Here is a 20394-nt window from a genome sequence, read left to right on the forward strand (position 1 = left end):
GAGGATGTGCTGATGAATAGATTTACTCTTGTTGCTTTGGTTGTTTGCTTGCACCTTAAAGATTTTGACTCGGATAATGTGTCTTCACGAGTGAAGTCACACTTAACAAGCTTAACAACAAGCAGATAGCTGCTATGAATAACATTGATAATTACTACGTTTCTGCTCTCTGTTCCACATATTGTAAAGAGAGCATGCTGAGCAGGTAAAAGAAAAAATGTGATGCTAATTGGAACCTTACCACCGCACTAATATCACCTTCTTTTCTCTTTCTACAGACTGGTCCAAATCGGATTCCATACATTTATGATTGAATGTGAGACTACTTTGACCCTACAAAATTGAAGATGATGTTGCTATGGAAACTGCTGGTGCTGCAGTCACTTATGGGGTGCCTTGCAGGTAAAGTATCTTATTAAGAACTTTTGATGCATGCCAAAGCTGCCTTTGTGAAGTCTGAGTCCTTATTCATATGTATTTGGGGCAGGTGACAGTTTGCAAAGGAGCAATCTCGAGAAGATTAGTCATGAGCAAACATATTTTCCCCCCATTGATATGAAATAATAAGAATCTGGAATCCATTCAACAAGGAAATGATTGTTAAAGTAAACTATTGTCTGCTAAAGACTTTCAATCGCAGGCAATATTGCATTTCGACTTAGCCCTAGTGTTGTATCTGGTTCTTAGAAAAGGTTACCGATATCAACCTGAATGTGAAGAAGCGGAGTGCATCTCTTCAAGAAAATATTCAGTTCCACTCAGTTGCACAGATCACAAATAAGATTTTATCAGAAGACTTCCCTTAATCTAATATATTCTAATAATTATATGACTGAAAAACAAATTAATGTACACACATTAAAGGCAGGGGCAGATCCAGGGGGTGGGGCCAGGGGGGCCACTGGATCTGCAAAAATGTGTTAAGAATTAATATTTTCTAAGCTTCTTTTAAACTACACAATGTGCTTGAAGAAGGAACAATTTGTTCAATGAAGTGTGGCTTTGCCCAAAGCTATAGAGTTAACGATAAACAAGGAATTACTTAATTGTGCATCTTTCTGATTCAGGAATTGTGCACCGATATTGGACGTATATAATTGGCCCCTCTGTGTAAATTGTGGCCCCGATTTAGAAATATCCTCGATCCCCACTGATCAAATCACTGTGGAGATTTGACCACCAGTGCTGCTGTGGAGCAATGTTGTGTTTACTTTGAATATGAACCTCACTTAGTGTTATATCACTCTTTCAGATGAATAGTACAAATTCAGCAGAGATGTTTTTTTTACTTTTCATGTGCTGTTTGTGGTTTGGATAACTTTTGATTACCAAACCACCACCATCGGCACACAGCAGTCATGTGATTGGTCAAAGAGTGTTTGGCTCACAGGTGTTAGGGGAGTGGTTGTAAACAGGAGTGAGCACTGCAGTAGACATCCACTGCTGCTGCTGGAGGCTGCTCAGAGATGTAACAAAATATTTTGTTCACTGTCTCAGATAGATGCTGGGTTGTTTGCCAAAAGAAAAATTGAATTATTGTACAGAGTGAAGTTGGATTTTGAGAGCTGCACATGAAAATATTTGTTAATATTCCATGTGCAACAAACTGAATCTAATCTCAGATTTGTTTCAGGCTCCTTATGATCTGCTTCACATTTATCTCATGCCAAGAAGTGCAGTTACCTGCATTCATGAAGTCTCTTAGAATATGTAGATTATTTAAAGTACAGTAAATAAATGAAGTAAAAGATAACGACGAGTAAGTGAGTGAGGCTACATCCACGCAACTACTGAAACTAAAACTATTTTATCTTCACACACACAAGTGTTTGGGCTCCGCATCAGTTTTCATCCCGTCCATACTACCACGCTTGAAAACACTTATCACTTATGTACACCGGGCATGACGTGCCAATTTAACAGGAAGGCATGCAGGTCGCACTGGACACAGCAGTTGTTCCCTCATCACTTACCTATGTTAGCAGTTTTATCATTGTTAAATAACAACAGGATGAGCAACGTTTATAATTCATAATCAATGTTGTGTTCTACACTTGTAGCTGAGGCTAATGCTGGTTGTTTTCACCCGGTGAGGGACTCATTTGATCGTAGCCTGACAAATCAGCGAGGGCAACTTTGTGATTGAAAAGAAGCAATGAGCAAGCAGAAGTAAGTGTCTATGTCATCGCTTCCAGGCATCTCCTTTTACACCGGTCCAGACTAAAATGCAGCCCGAGAGCTTTCAAACTTCTCTGTTTTAGCAGAGTAGTGTGAACGCCGGGCATATCCATAGCAGAGTTGTTTTCAAATAAAAAAGTGGTAGTGTGGATGTAACCTTAGTGAGTGAGATAAATAAGGTTAAATTTAGGCAAAGTTCTCAGACTGATGTATAGAACAGGCAGCAAGTAAACAGGAAATCCTCCGTGGGTTCTTTCAAATGTCCATCATTCATTGACTGCGCAGTAAAGTTGAATTATAGCTTCATTATGCCGTGGTGCCCGTTCCAGCCAGAGGCTCTGTGGCATTGATCACATTTTGATGGAGGACTTTAATTTGTCTCGTTTACAAATAGGAGGGGTCACCAGAGAGCATCAGCTGCATCACTCAGAGTGTTTAATCAACAGGTATTAGGCGACTCAAGATGAAGAAATGGCTTTATTGAGGTCTGCGTCCTGGTGAGACCCTCCGTCTCATTACTCAGCACATTAGGCCGGATGTGAACCCCTTGCCCTCTTCTGCACATTAAATTATCACATTTGTTCAAGGGAGCTTTCAGCTACTGTGTTTTGAAGTAGTATAGTTCAATATATATATATATATATATATATATATATGTGTGTGTGTGTGTGTGTGTGTGTGTGTGTGTGTGTGTGTGTGTGTGTGAGTGTGTGTGTACATATACATATGGCTGCTCATCTTATGGTGGGTCTAACACAATCTCCCAGGCGACAGCTGGTGATAATTGACTGGCACAGTGTGAGGTATAGCTGAGCCCTCGTGGAGATGATGCATCATGTGATAGAGAAAAGCATTAAGGTTAAAAATATTGAGGAGAACCTTTGTGGATTACACTCACAGTAAGAGAGGATACTTCGAATGGCATCTGACAATTACCAGTAAATGCTTTGTCCTTTCAGTAATCATTTCATATAGTAGGTAATTATATATGATGATATGTATATGGTTTAGAGCAGATTCATCACTGTCTAACTGTTCCAGTCCATTCTTTGACTGAGACCGGCATTTTTCACTAAGAATATGAACCATCATCATGTTCAGCATTAAAAGTTCCTGATCTTGTTGTGTGTCTGAAGATGCAGTTATTACTTAGTTAGTTAAGTTATTAAGCTGCACAAAATCTCACATTCTCTTTCACTTTAAATTACCTGAAGATTATAAGTCTCTGGATAAATTCAATGTTTTGCAGCTGGTCCCATTGTTAGTGGAATTATTTTTACCTGCGATATTTGCATTGAAGTCATGCTCAGGCTATAGCCTTCTCTAACTCTGTGTAGAGACCCTATTCAGCATTTCTTTCATTGATTTTTATTTAAAAAATAAAATTGGCCTAAGCATCAACTACAGTAATTGGTGTGATTAAAAACCTTAATGATTTAAAACATTACTCCGTACATTAAAAAGACAGCTTGAACATTGACCACCAGTGTGTACTTGCATCAATGTAATTTCATTTGGAACCTATCCCTGAAATTAATTTGAACTTTTTTAGCTGTAATCTCTGCTGTATAAAAAAAGCAAACAGCTGTGCAGGCAGCTGTGAGCCCTCGTCTCACTCTCGGACTCATCTTTCTTAATCCACATTGGTGTGGGGCTCAAGGGAAATGTTGTTCATTAAAGGCCTTCAAAACAAATAAAGAATATACTGTATATATATATATATATATATATATATATATATATATATATATAGGATAAACAACTATTTGATCTGGTTTTTTGGGGGTTTTTTCATCAAATATCACAGTCTTTACCGAGACATATGGACTGCACCACTGAACACACTGTTGATTTGACGTGTGCCAACTCCTCAGGAAAGGATTTCTTTGGCACATCAGCTGATGCAAAGTCATGCCTCAGATTCTGTCTCTATCTCGAGCTAGAACTCTCCCCATTTGCAGACGTTTACGTTTTAGTCAGATCTCTACAGTTATTTGATTTGTGAGTATTTGTCTCCACACCGTCAGACAGCTTTGATGTAAGAGGGAGAGCACTGTATGCACATTTACATCATGGAAAATTCAGGGTTAATGAGGACAGAGTTCCTTCATTTTTAAAGTGCAGAGTGAGAGCAGCGTGTGCAGACAGTCCCGCTGAGAACACCCATGAACCGCAGCTGTGAAAAGGCTCGTCCTTCGTTTAAAATTGGCTTATCCTCCTTTGAAATTCAACAGAAATGAACATTTTCTCTAAACAATCTTTCAGGGAAGGATATACAGTTCTCGGAGCTCTAATGTAATTTTTGCTGAGCTGGAAATTAACATCTTAGAGCAATTTTTTTACGCTTTTTGTGTGCTCAAGCAGTGTTATTAGTAGTTATTAGTAACCCTCCCGCTACTCAGGTTGATCCAAACTGACTTTACAAAGGAAGGTATGGCCTTGATATGGATTGGAAATGGAGGCTGAAAAAGTGTTTAGTGGAAACAATACGCAGTCTGGCATGGCTTTATGCTGTAGGGTGGATGAATGGATTTGCAAGTGGAGTGAACCTCATGTAGGCTTGGGGTAAAGAAATTGTACAGATGTTTATTGCAGCTTTAGTTACACTGCTCAGCCCGGGGAGTTATAAGTTGATTTGTTTTTCATGCAGAAATGAATAAAAGTGTGAAAATAACACACGTGCCAGTTGAAACTAAAAATCCAATTACATTTTAAAATTAGTCACCTGCCTGTCCGCTCACGACTGTACAGCAACAACACGCAACAGTATGACGACAGGGCTGTTGCTCTGTATCTGTAGCGTGGCACACACATTACCTTGGGGAAATTAGAAGAAGAGTCCAGTATTTGTTAATCTTGGTGTTATTCTCACATTTTACCATTGTTAATATTGGTCATGATAACTTCACTCACTACCTCTGTTATACATATTTGAGAAAATGATGATTTGGGATAAAGTGATGAAGAAGCACAACCTCAACAGCTTTCCAAAATCCTAAAAGACAAACTGCAGTTTTCTGTAAAATGTGTGGAGCAGATTTTTCAAAAGGGTCTGACTTCCAGGGTAGAGAGAGTAGAAAGCACCAAAAGACTGAAATATGTGGCTGTGCAGTGCCTTTAGTGTGGAGATCTGTGTTTGCAACTATGCTGAGCGGTTCCCAGGGACTGCAGGCGTTTCTTAGGAATTGTTTGTTTGCTCTGGGACTCAGTGTCAAGTGTTGGAGATGATTTCTGTAAAATGTGATTTTTTGTTCTGTTTATCGTCATGTTGTTTTTTTGTTTGAAAGCTGCAACAGGTTTGAATGTTTCACCCACAGAATTGGTGAACATCATGATCAGTCTTCACAGTTAGAATAACCATGTTTACAACACATGTTCCATTTAAGACTCCACATGTAATGTAAGAAAGTTTTATACATTGTCAACAAATCCCATGAACCAAGTGACGACTTCATCCTTGTAACAGATATTATGTCTGTGTGGGCAAAGCCTGATATGCAGCATATGTTTCCTCTGAGCTACAGGACTCCACTGTTGATGAAAACCAATAAAAGGAATCATACTGTTGCACTGGCGACATGTTGCTTCATTGCAGTGAACATAATTACATTTTATTTAATCCCATTTACATCTCCTGCCATTAATAGTAACCTGATCCCTGAATAATCCACCAATAAAATTTGTTCCAAACGCATAGCTAGCTACAACAAGTGCAATATTAATCACTGTTTCGACCTTTAGTGACCTTAAATGCCTGGATTACTTATTATTTCTTATTTTATTTTGAAATTACGTTCATCAGTAGTGGTTCCTGTCTTTGTGTTTTTTCCTTTCTTTCCATGCATGCCCGCCCCATCCTGTTCCCTATTTCCTATCTCATTTAATTTGCATTGTTCCTCCTGCTCTTCCTCAGTTCGCCTGTTTACTTCCCAGTTATTTTTTCTTGTGTGTTGTGTGGTCATTTTTTTCCCCACCTTTGGTTTATTTAAGTATCTTCACTGCACCTATCTGTCTTCCTGTTTGTCTGCACATGGGTCCTGAAATCCTTTTACACTCGTGTGTATTCATGGTGAATGGAAGAGGCCTAAGAGCAGTGAAGCAGCTCTAAGGATGGCACCCAAGGAAATATCCAAAAAGCTGTGGCTTAACAGTTCATTGTCTGAATGGCTTAAGGTCTTTACTAACACCCCTGATCTCAGCCAGTCTCTCAGTGGGCTAGCCTCCAGTCTTCCTCCCAGTTGGACTAGCCTTTGGCCAGTACGCCCTCAGCCTGCCTTCCAGTGTGTCCTGGTTTGTGCGCTCCGCCTGTGCAGTAACAGAAACTATATATAACTATAACTATAGATATGTGTGATGACTTTGTTGTTGTGTCTTCCTTTGGAGTCAAACTGGGACCTAATTTGAGAACTAATAAGATGAAGATCATTATGTTGAAAACTCTCTTTTCATGGGATTTGTTAAAAATATACAGTATCACCAGTCTCATGCTGCGCCCACACCATATGTGAAAGACATTCTTTGTGTGATGAGATCACATAAAAATGCAAAGATGAAATGTTTGTCTCTCTTGCTGCAAATTGGAGTCGTGACTTTTGTGTCTTTTCGTCTATCATGCCCAGGCCACACCGGCTGCGGTTGCGCTGCGGAACTGCTGCCCTGCCGCCCTGCCGTGTGTCACGGTTGTCAGTTGTTCACCACAGCTGTGGTTCTGCAGTGCAACTGCTATTGCCAGCGCTGTGTTTTTACAGAGTTTGCCTTGAAAATGACCATAAATTTATGTGTGAGTGTTGGAACTACTGTATTTCCCTTGTATACAAGTAGTTCTAGGTATTAAAATAAATACCAGTACCTTTCATCTTCCGCACCTGCAAATATTTCAAAATAAAACCTTTTTAAAAAGAAATTAATGGATTTAGTCAACAGCTGGTAGGCTACAGTGTTATAGTGTTATAAACATTTATGTTTCAAGGGTTGTGTTTGCAAATTATCCTGCGGTGAGAATACAGTTACAGGATGCAAAAATTGTGTGAATGCATCATCAAACCTCAATGTCTGTGTTCTGGATCAGGGTCACATGTCACTGTTTAATAATATTAAAACGTCAAGCCCAAATTTTGGGGCGTTTCAACACAATCTTTGTTTTATAGTTATAGAAGTAGATTAGGTGGGTGGGGGTTGTGCTGATAGGGAGGTGATTTAGTGTCTGTACATGTTTAAGGTTATTTTTCTTATTGTTTCCCTCCGTGTACTCTGTGAATCACTCGTCCCTTCTCCTCACCACACTCCCCATGCATCAGGAATCTTAATTCCCTGCTCATTGCCCTGGTTTATTCTACCATGATAATAGCAGCAAACAACCTTTCTGTTCACACCCTCTTGCACATTTTTCAGCGAACTGTGTTTATTTCTTTTTTTGGCTGTGCTTTTTGGGACCTGTTTCAAAACCGGTAGATTTCTTCACCCTGAGAGTTTCTGTGGAGCAGATTAAAGGCTTTCCACACACACACACACACACAGACACACATTGGACATATGCATATTTTTGCTTGGTGAGTGAAAAGACCCTGGCTTCCAGACATTTTGTCTCAAATGGGCACTGTGTCGTAAAATGCAAATAAGCTATGTGCCCCGTGCGTGAAAAGTGAGAAATATGTTTTTCCCACAACAGAAGGATTCTGACAAGGAAACACAACCAGGAAGCAGGAAGTCAGTTTAATACATAAATAATTGCAGTAAGTAAGAATTGCGTTGAGCTTGAATGCTCTGGCTTTATTTAAAAAAAGAGTCCAGGCTGAAGAGTAAAATTTGAATATATTACTGAAGATTTTCTCCATTTAACAACAACTGCTTCAGCCTTACTTTAAAAGGAGCAGTTTGACATTTTGGGGAAGACAAAGGGATATTTATTAAGATGTTGCAGGCAGCAGCCAACTTGCCAGTGGTTTGTGGAGATTTCTGTAGTTGTTGTCACCACGCTGCAGTAATTCCCAATGACTGCTCCTCAGAGGCTGACGTGGACGTTTTTCTTACTTAGTTGCTCGCAATTAACGTCTAACGGATATGACGTGAAACAAAATGTTTAATTAATGTTTAATGTTGTTGGTCATTTTTTGTCTTTCTGCAAATTGGCAAATGTAATGTAATAGAAAACAAATAAAGGAGCTATCTGGCAGGAGATTGAAAGTAACAGAAAAGAGCAATGTTCCTGGTGAGTTCAGCGAGAGGCTGAGCTTAACACACACACACACACACACACACACACACACACACACACACACACACTGAGCTGTCAACTCCGGAGAATGGCAATTGGTTTTCGCACTTTCTTTGGAGTTTGTCTTTTCACATATTAAAAACAAAGCAATCATTTTCAACCCAGAAATCTCAGCAGCGTACGTATCAGAGTTGATGCAGCATTCAGACGCTGAATGTCACTTATTAAAATCCAATGTGAATGTGTTGTGTTTTTGTTTACAGCGCATCAATATCAGCGTCTGCCCTTTTCACCAAAAGTCCTCGATTGTGTGTCTTTCCAAGTTGACATTTTCATTGATGTGTTCTACGTGAACGGTTGATCTTTTTTTTATCCTGATATATTTGTGTTTTTTTCAGTTTTGCATCTGTTGCACGTTAGAAACATCAACATGCCCAATCGCTTCTCCTCCTCCGGATCTTCTGCTGTGTTCTCACTTGGGCACAAAATAACTTCAGGAGATTTTCCAGAGTTCAGTGCAGATCTGAAAGCAGCTGTAGGGAGAACATTGTGCAGACTTAAAGTGATCATTACCACAGTGAGTTTCACCAGTTTGCATTCACCAATTATAATCTGGAGTTTGAACTTTGTGTTGATTTTCCTAAATAACAATAAAGGCAGTTAAAAGAGGAGTGACCTCAGCAGCTAATGAAACATTGCTGTAGCCATTCAGGTTTTTCCCAACATTGCTGAGCTGTGTTTAGATGACGACCTGTTGTGAATTATCTTGGATAGTTGGGGCACTAATGCAACTTCAAGGTTTTTCCTTTAGCTAACAGCGTGACATCTCAAATCTGAAATACATGCACTCCTGTGTTAGCCTTGATTCCGCTGCCCACTGTATCCTAGCTCTTTAATTGAACCTTTTTGCAACTACAAATAGTTTCTGCTATACTTTTCTGCACTTTCACACAGCTCTGTTTTTCATGCCTTCAGTCTAAACATTCAAGTGTTTGATGAAGTATATCCTGAAAACGCGACTTAATAAAATCCACCCAAACACACTGTTCACAACCTGTGCAACATGAGCTACCCTGAAATAATATTATTTTGCATAGTTTACTGTATTCATTATTCACCGCCACACTGCCTGTGCGTTAATGCACTGGAAACAATGTGACGCTCAACTTTCCATGACCTGTTCCTGTGTTTAAAAAAACCCAGTGATGAAAGTTAAGCTGTTTTTATCCTTTCGAGATCTGAAAATATAAAACGAGCAGAATAAAGGAAAGTCACCCGTGGTCTTATCATTAAGACTACAGCAACATTCTGTTTCTCGGCCTCTGTTAAAATCCCCTGTCATGCCTGCAGTTTGTGCTAAATGCAGTTGCTTGAAAGACAAGATCTTAGCCATCCCCCACCCTCAGATTTTTACTTTTTGACATCAGGGTGTCCAGACTTTGTCGTCTGAGGAGATGAGAGTGGATGATTGTATCATCTTATCATCAGGCTTTCAACTCGCCTTTTTTTAAATCGTCCTTGAATTCGATTTTTTTTTTTTTGTTTCCTCTTTCATTTGTACTGCTCACTATTCTGTATTAATTATTAAATAATAATTATATTATTTAGCATGTCAACATTACAATTCGCTCAGCCTCCCTTTTCTCACATGCAGTTATCACAGTCAGTACTTATACATGGGATAGCTTGATACGATTAAGCCCTATACCGATAACGGAACACTGTCACTTGTCTGAGTGTATATGCCCTTCAGAGAATCGAATAAATGGCCGGTGCATGGCTGACTCCGCTACGCTACGTGGCGCTATAGCCCTTTCAACAGGTGGTTGTAGAGTTACTTCCGGTTGACCTATACGTCACAGCAACAACAAACTATCTGGCAACATTTCTATCGGGTCTCCTCGTCCGTCCCGAAGTGAGTTGTTGATTTTGTCGAAGCCATGGTGTCATTTGACCTTTTTTCCGGCAACAACACTACTATTTATTACCAGAGCCGTCTCCTTCCACTTCCGGGTGAAAGCCCCGGCGGAAATTCTCGAGCATGCGCAGAATGCAAAATTCGATTTAGATACGATGGCTGAGTGTACATGGCGTTAGAATGAACGACTTATCTAGGTGTTCTTTTCCGATTTTGAGATTTTTTTTTACCGATGTAGATCGGACTAATGTGTTTACATGCATTTAAAAAGTCCAAACTCTGTCTTATATGATCAGAAATGTGGTTCTTTGGCTGCATGTAACTCCACTGAGTGAAGAGCTAAGCAAACAAAAGCGGATCTACCTTGACTTCTTGGACTGTTGGGTAGGAGCAGAGAACACAATGTTACATATAAGTCTGTTACATATAAGTTCTCACAGTAAAATTAAATCTAGGGTCAGGTGTTAAACAAAACCAAACCTTTGAATCTACAGCGAACTGTCAATATAAAATGTGGACTAATCTTACTAGAGAAATAAATATGGACCTCGACATGTAGCATGGCATTACACTCCACACACAAACCAAAGCTGTGATTGTTCAGATTTTGAAAACAACTGGAATCAAAAATCTCATATTTACATTAGTTTTATATTCAGTTTTCTTTTTTGCTGTGGGCTCACTGAAGCTTCCACTCCCTCTATTCAACATGGCGCCTAAAAGACACAGCTCAAAAAGACAAAGCTCAAAGTCAACAAATAAGAGGAGGGAAACAATGTACTGATGTTTTGGCAAAAATGACTAAAAAGAGAGAAATATGGCTGTAGGAAATATAACTGGAGCAAAGAAACATGTCTGGTGATGTATTTATGGAGCCGTGAAGTCTGCAGAGGTAACTTCCTTTAGTCTACCCCTAAACCAACACGTTTGTGCCTAAACATCACTTGTCCGATCTTAAAAAAGATCAAATTTTGTTGATAAAAAAAATTACACAAATTATTTTTTATATAGAGAACATGAAATCTTGTCCGATATGATGTTATCATGTGTCATTTTATCATTTATTACATTTGGATGGTGCTGTGTGTTCTTCCACACAACATGGACTGGGGCTGAAAAGTAATACACCGGCAACACAAACAAACAAACATGGTGGAGAGTGAACAAAGTTATTGTGAAAAGGACAAAAGATGAAACCAGGAGTTTATACCTGAAACAGGATCCATCTGTTGCAGGCACTTGATTGGGCTGGAGTCAAATGATGCCACAAACTGATCATAGTCGAAACGCCACTAACCTCTTTCATCACGCTAAAGTCATATCAGACACTAGAGAGTCGACGGCTCAGAGCCACACAATTACAGTCAAGTGCTAAAAGCAAAACAAAGAGGCAGAAGGCTTTTGCCTGGGACACAACATTTGGCAAAGAACCACTGAGCTGGAAGAAGAGAGCAGCTGCTGTTGCAATTTAACATCTGCAAAGACATGGCCCCAGTTTACATGTTCCAGAGAAATAACTATGTTTATGGTTATCTGGATATGAAATGATGAAGTGAAAATCAGATTTTCACGTGTAGACTACATGTGCAGAAAAAACTATGGAACCAAACATGTTGTTTATTCCAGCCTAGTTTAGCCTGGTGGACGTCATCAGCGTGAACAGTACACGTCTAAACACTGCATGAGCAGCTTATTAAATCACTTTCCTGACACAATACACACGCTAATACATGAGAACACAATGCGATATAAAGCTGCACACCTTCCCACAGATAAAAACACTGCACCTTTCTCCAGGGCAGGAGCATCAGTTTCATGTATGAACGTATACATTTAAAGAATCAGTCATGTGACACATAGTCGACACAAATGTGTGTGTTACTAATCCAGTGACTAACAAATCGGCCAATTAAACCGATCATGTCTTCATAAGTTATAATAAATGATTAAACGTGTCAGACTCTTCACTGCTGGTATGAATAAGTATGCTAATATACCAGCTTCCTCTGTGCTATACATTATTAAATATTCATTATAATTTTAATTTATCTGTTTGAATATTCATTAACAGAGATCATATCAGGATCATATATCTTCTTTCCTCCATGAGCGTTATTCACCTGAGGATTGTTTGCCGAGCGTTTTTTCAGAGTTACATGATTTATGCTCATACTCGCAATCTCTCCTGGGAACTGCTCAGCATGATCAAATCTGCGTGTGCTGTTAGCCACCAAGCAGCTCGAGTGTAGGTGCTGAGAGGAGAGTGTGTGTGTGTGTGTGTGTGTGTGTGTGTGTGTGTGTGTGTGTGTGTGTGTCTGTGTGTGTGTAGATTCTTCCGCTGAAGTAAGAGAAAGCCCGCCGATACACATCTCCCATCTGTGATATCCACTGGATCACAGGCATTGTTTTATGGAGCCAGGGAAAGCTATTATTGCTGAGGTAACAGCTAAATAAACAATCCACAGTACTTCACAAGTGAGAAGACAAAGCATAAGGAGAAATAAGACTTTATTGATTCCTGGTGGGAATTTTAGGTTGAACAGAAGCAAAAAAAAGATGCATGTAGAGTTAAATAAACAACCAATTGAATGGAATAAATACAAGCAAATTATGAAATGAAGGAAATAAGACAGATTGCATTCCACATAGTATTTGCATAGAAGAGACAGTCCTAAATCTAATGGCTTCGTGTATATGGTTAATGATAATACATTTTGGTAAACATAAGTCTAAATATGAATAATGAAATACACACTTATATAAACATGTGTAAGAATGTAATATTGGATATTTAATAGCACCCATAGGTTTCAAAAGATGAGTTCACCCAAATGAATAAAGAAACATATGTGTTCACGCTACATTCAAATAATATTATTCATGCAGATAGTGAGATATTCACCTATAAAGAGGGTCCACCAGCAAATCTCATGTATTTGGACCCCAGATCTGTGAGCCTAAGAGAGTATAGGGTTCCCAAGGATTTGGTGCATCACTTCCTATTCTGCAAAAAAAGGCACATAGTGTTGTTAATGTATGGGTAGAAATATGCTAAAAATAAAATAAACTGATTTACCCCCAGAGAAACACGGAGTTGAAAAAGGAAAATGTTCAGGTATTACTGAGCAGATTGGTCCTTAGTCTGTAAAGCAGTTTTATAGTGAGCAAGATGTGGAACAAAATGAATTAGTATCCAACTTGATACTAAGTGTTTTGCACCTTATGTTGTCGCGTTCATGGTGAATTTTATTATCATTTACTATCATTCGTATTATGGGCTCTTCTATGAACAGGTTTAGAAGTCAGTATTAGATTAGTTCAACACAACACGTGAGGTTTATGTCTTTGGTCTTAATCCAAAGGATACATTATATTACATGGTTTAACATAAACTTAAGCTTCTCCATCAGGATAATATTAACTTTACTTGTTATAGCACATCTTTCACAGCTAACACAATAACAGTTTAGTTTGTTTTCTACCTGACACTTAAATTATGATGGTTTTGAAAGTAATTTTCAGAGAAAAGTGAGGGTTCTCAAACCTGTTTTCAGTCGCCCTCCTCAACACAATGGAGCTGAAGGGAATTCATTTGTGATGCTCACAACATTGCAAAATTACATATGAAATAAACATTTGGAAAACGCAACAGAGTCTTCCCGAACAGTGTCCCGGTTTCCGAGTTTAATCCACAGGCCTCACTATAAAGTCCTATTTGTACTGTTCCAGTGGTACAAAGCTGTGCCAATTAAAGCAATTGACAGAGAGGTCTGAGGATTATTCCAAGTAAATAGGACATTGTTTCTGCAAACACAATGTTGACGTCTTTTCAAGTGTCATTTTTCAATTTGTGGAGCACTGGAAGAAAAATTGGGTTGGAAGAAATCTTATTGATGGGTATTGCAAAACCTCTGCAGTCAAAGTGAGCAGCCTAACGCTGCCTGAAGTTGTATTCTATCTCTTATTGTCTACGATTGAGAATTCGTCTGAGGGCCTCTACAATATCTATTCTCTACCAAGACCTTCAGACAGCCCACGCATGGATGTAGCGTACTCATTGTATTGTTCCGTCACATAAGAGTCGTCCTTACAGTTAGACAGAGCTCCTCATGTTCCATCTGTGTCAGTAACACAGCCTGCTACTGGCTGTAGCCTCAAACAATAGAAATGAAGAAGAGGAGAAGAGATACTTTATTAATCCCTCAAGGGGAAATTCTTTTTACACTCATTTTTTTTTTTTTACATGCATTTTTTAACCCTGAAACACAATCTCACACACATACAAAGGGCTCATAGACATGCAAAAGTGGAGAGAGATGGTGGAGTGATGGGCAGCCACCCTCCGGTTCCCATGCCAAGTCTCTATGGACTGAGCTACTGCTGCCCTTGTAAATGTAAACACTTAATGACTCCAATCATGGGAATTTGAATGAATCTATTATATGCTGCGCATCATGGTTACCTTCAATATTCATGTCACAGACTGGCAGTGCCAAACAACACACTCCCTCGTATAGATAACAGCAAAACATTAGTAAATAAGTAATTGAATAAATCAATGAAACAAGATGATTTGAATGCTGATTTTTGAGTCTGATTAAAAGTGAAAAGCTTAAAGAAAGGGTGCCAAAATAAAAAAAGAAGTGATGAAGTGTAGAAATAACACTAATCAGAATCATTTTATAGTTGTTGATTATTATGGTAAACTAAAGTGGGTCATGGAGATGGGGGGGAAAGAACATTCTGTTGGTTATATTGCACATTTAGAATTATACTATTAATCATAGTGGAATCAACTTTTACAGGATACAAATATATATATTTGAGAAAGAGAAATAACATGGTTACATCGTGTTATATGGTCATCTATCTAATAATTCCAGACATGTCTTTCCACTTGACACTTTCTATTTTTTAAGGGCCAGAGGAAGCGCAATGTCAAATTCGGTGCAATTTGGATACTTCATATGTTCAATATTAATACATTTGAATGAACAGCACTGTAGGGAACCATCAACATAAGTAAAAATCAAGTTATTCGAATGAATTGCATGTCATGTCAAATTGTGGGTGAAAACAGGTGAGCCCACAGCTTGCATGGTACAAAATCGACAAACAGCTTCACCCACATTTATTTACAATGCAGTCTGTGGTGTAGAACCGAAGATGCTTCTCTGATGCCATCTCAGGATGGCTTTGCTTGTTAGGTGTCCTCCAGTTTCATACGGTTATATCTTGTTAATGGTAGGTCAAGATGTCGTGTGATAATACAAGCTCATAGCGATCACCTTTTGCTGGATCAAGCAGGTAAATCCAGCAGGAATATGAACCCATGTTCGGATGAATGTTCAAATGGGCACCGATGGCACATTAATGACGATTGATTTTCCAGTTCAGGGTAATGCAGACTGAGTCCAGCAGCAGGTCTTTACTTGGCACACAAATACTGCAGGTCATTTGTTTACAGATTCAGAAAAAAAGCTGCAACCAGCATCACCACAGGCCGAACAAACAGCCAATTCCAAACAGGCAGGTTTACAACAGGCACTGTTCATTAAAATACAGGGAGACAAGGTCCATTTAATATGGAACTACATAGTGTTCTGAACCTGAATCAGAAATCACAATAGTTTCATCTGAATTAAAAGTTTTCCTCATCTAAGAGAAAAACAATAAGACTTTAATGATTTTATAATTTAGGGTAAACAACGTTCTTTCTAAACTAAGACCATGACAAAGTAACTGCAGTTTATTCCTTTTCGACTCCATTATTATCGTATTAGGTGTGGTTTTCATTCGCTCTGCTTTTACAAGACCAGTGGGTGTGAAGTGGACCATTGCTGTTAAAACACATTCCATATATCAGTGTCCTGACTATAGAAAATGAATATTTCCAGCCCAGTGAACTACTTATGTGCTGTGACAGAACTATCTATTCTGATAGTTTAAAAGAAGCATGAGCGATCCATGCAGATATTCTCCGCTCTCGTCACCTTGAACCATTTATGAATACATTATGTCCTTGCAGATTTGTTCAGTAACAGCCCCCCCTCCTCCTCACAAGCACACACTCACACATACGCCCATACACAGCTTCTTCAAGCTTCATGTTTTGTATCTGCTGTATCTGTTCCAAAGCTGAGCTGAGCTTTGTGTATTATCACCAATAATCACAGAGGACACAATCTCTAATTAATTCCACAAAGAGGCTCAGAAAAAGCATCAGCACATGAGGCAACATATTTCATCTGCCTCCTCAGAAGATGTGCTATCTTCTGCTTTCATTTTAAATGCAGCTTGTGTATGTGAAAGCTAAACTACGTTGATGATACGTGGACTCAATCAGGTGCTTCTCCACCCAACTTATGTTTTGTATTTATGCCGACCACGATGTATAAATTCATATACTGTCACCTAAATTGGACCAGGGATTTTCTTTTGTGTGTGTGTGTGTGTTGTTGTTTTTTTTAGATTTCACTTGTCAGCACAAAAAGTGCTCTTTGACAGACCAAAGCAGCTCTGCTGTGAATACCAGCTGGAGAGTGGGAGCAGGGAGATGAATAGAAGAAACTGATATCCTCTTATTTGTAACCCTTACCTGTCAGTTTAGGCACATTTTGGATTACTGCACGTTATTTTTAGATGATTTCCTGACAAAGACCACACAGTAAAATAGATCACAGTAGCACACACAGATAAACCGATTGACCTGATTTAATGTTGGACAATTGCAGGTAAATGGTAACCAGGTTACGGTTCTGGAGCTATACAAAGTGGGGACTGTTTCATCTCACTATTTTAACACAAAAAAAATGACCATAGTGAGTGAAGGTTTTGTTTAGGACTGACAGTGTAATAATTATTCACTGTCATCTTCCCACATACAAAGTGGACAGATGTAAAATTTAGTACTTAATTAGGATCAAGTTACTTAATAACAGCTCATTATTTGGAGAGCGACTCGTATGACTACAGCTCTGCTGCTGTCAGTGAACCTGCCTCGGACGTAATCAGACTGAGAATTTGTTACATGAAAATCATTGACATCAAAAACATGATAACAGCTGAAACAACCGAGCCGAACAATAAGCCTGGTCTCAATTTTTGTAAATATTTGAATACGGATGTGGTACGTATCAGTGTGGTAGAGTAGGTAGTTGTTGATAGTGTCTTTTGTTCAACCCAAACTCCACTCTTTAGAGAGTTTAAGGGACCTCTAAATGCATTAGGGATTCTGGGGCAGATGCTGAAATCAGTACCTATCTGATAAAAGTATTTTATTTAATAAAGTACCCCAATGCTTGTTTGGCATTTCTGATATTTCTAGTGTCTGTACTTGTGTCAGATCACATGTATGCATCTGTGATGAGCTCATATTAGCCAATATACTAACAGGGCCTTTTAAGCAGTCTATCCCAACATACATGTTTAAGCCAAAACCAATCTGAACTATGGTTATTTTAAAATCGATCCACATTTTGAAAAACATGTCAGAATGTTTAGTTATCATCTGATTCTTTGTGTTATTCGTGGCCCCGGCTCGTAAAGCGTGTTTCAGCATTTCGCAACTATCCTGCAACTGTGTCAGAAGTGCAGCCAATGCAAGTATTCATCTAAAAATGCTCAGTGAGCAGCTTAGCAGCAGCTCTAGTCAGTGACAGACACATAGCTGGGGGGACTGTGCAGCCATTTAGCCATGTGTCACCCCAAGACTGGATTCACTAAGTGAGTCATCGCCTGCCCTGTGCACGACACTGCGCTTTTGACCACTGCAAGCCGACTTCCATTGCAAAAAGCAAAATAGGACAAACTGCTGAACTTATGGCAAAGGGCTGCAGATGCTGACATTTAAAAACAAGGTTACAACCATTTTTTATTATCACTCATATGCTGCATACACAACGGGGAATCTTGTTCCCTGTGAGTAGAACTGCACGCACCCTTGTTATCATGAAAATATCTGTTTAGATTTATTCATTTTATTCTTTTCAACATATTTGTCCCTGAAGGGGAATAAAATAATATAACTATCCAGATAATACGCTGCATTGTACAAAGGCAACTGTACATACATATGCAACACAGAAGTAAAATCTTGCGTTGTGGACTGCACCATACATTTTTCAAGTTGTAAAAACACTTTTAAAACACGAGGATATTGAAGATTACCCAGTGCAGTACGCAGGTCTACAGCTCAGTGCAACAAAGGACAACTCTGCAAACAGTAGCTGTATGTAACAAGTGCAAATGTGAAAAATGCACATTCCTGTACAGTACAACCATGCCCTGTGGTCACATTTATCCATGCATGCATATTCCTTGAAGTACATGGCACCAGTCAACCTTGCCTGGAGTGAGATTGCAGGCAAAGGACAAACTGTTGTAACATGGAAAAAACACACAAAATCTAATGTTAAAATATTTAATATTTTTTAATGTTAGGCCATGATTACACTTCTGCTAATGAATAACTTACCTATATAGTGAGTTGTTGGTACAGACAGATAAATAACTTAGCCTAATTACAACATTTCATTTCAGAAATCTCTTTGGAGGTGTTATTGCATTTTTTGCTCAGGCGTGCAGTGAGAATGCTGCTCCATTTGGCCTGAAAGTAAATAATGAAACGGCTGTACATTTGAAAAGATAAACTTCAGGGTTGAATCCAGTGCACAACACCATGATTCACACTTCCACTGCACTCCCACAAAGATGATATCTATCTGCTGTGATATCGAACATGTGAAAGCACAGGTTCAGTAACAGGCAGTCGTTTCCTGTTTGTGTTGGGGAAGGATTATGAGCAAGAGGGGGAATCATCGCCTGTTCTTTAAAACCTACTTTGAAAGTAATGAAGTCAGATAGTGCTATCTACGCAATGCATTAAGTTATTGATGGCAACAGATGGTCCTCCTTAGCATTTCAAAGAGTCCCTCGTCTGCCAGCGTGCTCAGTTATTATTTGTGTTTGCGTTGAACATTTTATTCTGCAGTAATGTAATTTGTGTCGAATTTAGAGTGAAATTCAAATAACGGAAAGCTCACACTGAAGTAAAGAGAGATCAGAGTCGACTTTTCCATGGCAGACATGGTGGGGTTAGGACTGGATTCATCCAAACCATTTCACACTAAACACTGCATTCCCCAGGGTCTCTGTAGAATATCATCAAGGTTAAAGTCAATTGGATAAACTTGTAAGATAAATGGACAGGGAGACAAAGGTGTTTGAATATATTAGTAGGATTTCTAATGGCTGTGTGATGCATTCTGGATCAATGGATTACTATGTCACTTAAATGGAACAAGAACCATAGTTAATATCATCAGTTGCATATGTGAAACAAGCAGAGGCAGCTGACAGTGACAGAGACTGGTGCTAACTTGTAAAATGACTAAACTCTGCCATTCCAAAAAACATGTAGAAGTAATTAATGTGGGATGAATTATTTAACACTGAATATAATGCTTTGAAATTGACTTGTAATATTTTTGTGAATAGCATTTGAGCTTTTTTAGGCACACACGTAGAATTAAATGGGCTTGACTCGATTGCAAATGCACAACTTTTGCTTATCTTCATTCTCTACTGTTTAGGAGGTGCAGATAAATGTCGTACATCAACAACCAACCTGAAAGATAAGCAGTGGGAGAGAGATTCAATGATTTGTTGTCGTCTGAAACCAAATTCTGACATTGCCAGAACTTTAGGAAGACTAATGTGACTGCTGCTACATACAAATAAGAAAACACACACAATTAATCAGGCCTCCTTTCTTTGCTTCTTGCTTTGATGGTGTTCAGATTCTCCTTCTCATCCTCCTCTTTGGATTTTTTACATTCACATGGATACCACGCTTCCAAGAGGTTCATTCATGCTTAACTGTTTATATATAATGGTGGCACACATGAATGATGCACGCCGATGTTATTTTATCCTTGTAGACTTGTGTCACAGCCTTAGATTCAGTAGGTTTTGTCATTATATGCTTACTTACCTCAAAGTTGATGTTGGACCATGTTTATGAGATCCAACTATGCACAGTGTAGCTTACAGTAAACTTGTAAGACTACAGAATACCACAGTC

At 38.9% G+C, this 20394-nt stretch overlaps 1 protein-coding gene across 2 annotated transcripts in view; it reads left to right on the top strand.

The window, feature by feature from the left end:
- The window catches only part of cntn4 (contactin 4), a 156968-nt gene that overhangs the window by 15295 nt on the left and 121279 nt on the right, over positions 1–20394 (top strand). For both annotated transcript variants that reach the window (XM_069512953.1, XM_020086371.2), the window contains exon 2: positions 279–402. In XM_069512953.1, the coding sequence (XP_069369054.1) occupies positions 348–402 (55 nt within the window). In that variant the 5' untranslated portion in view covers positions 279–347. The remainder of the gene's footprint in view (positions 1–278; positions 403–20394) is intronic.

Source organism: Paralichthys olivaceus, chromosome 2 (assembly GCF_024713975.1).
Source record: "Paralichthys olivaceus isolate ysfri-2021 chromosome 2, ASM2471397v2, whole genome shotgun sequence".
In the NCBI taxonomy this organism is placed as follows: Eukaryota; Metazoa; Chordata; class Actinopteri; order Pleuronectiformes; family Paralichthyidae; genus Paralichthys; species Paralichthys olivaceus.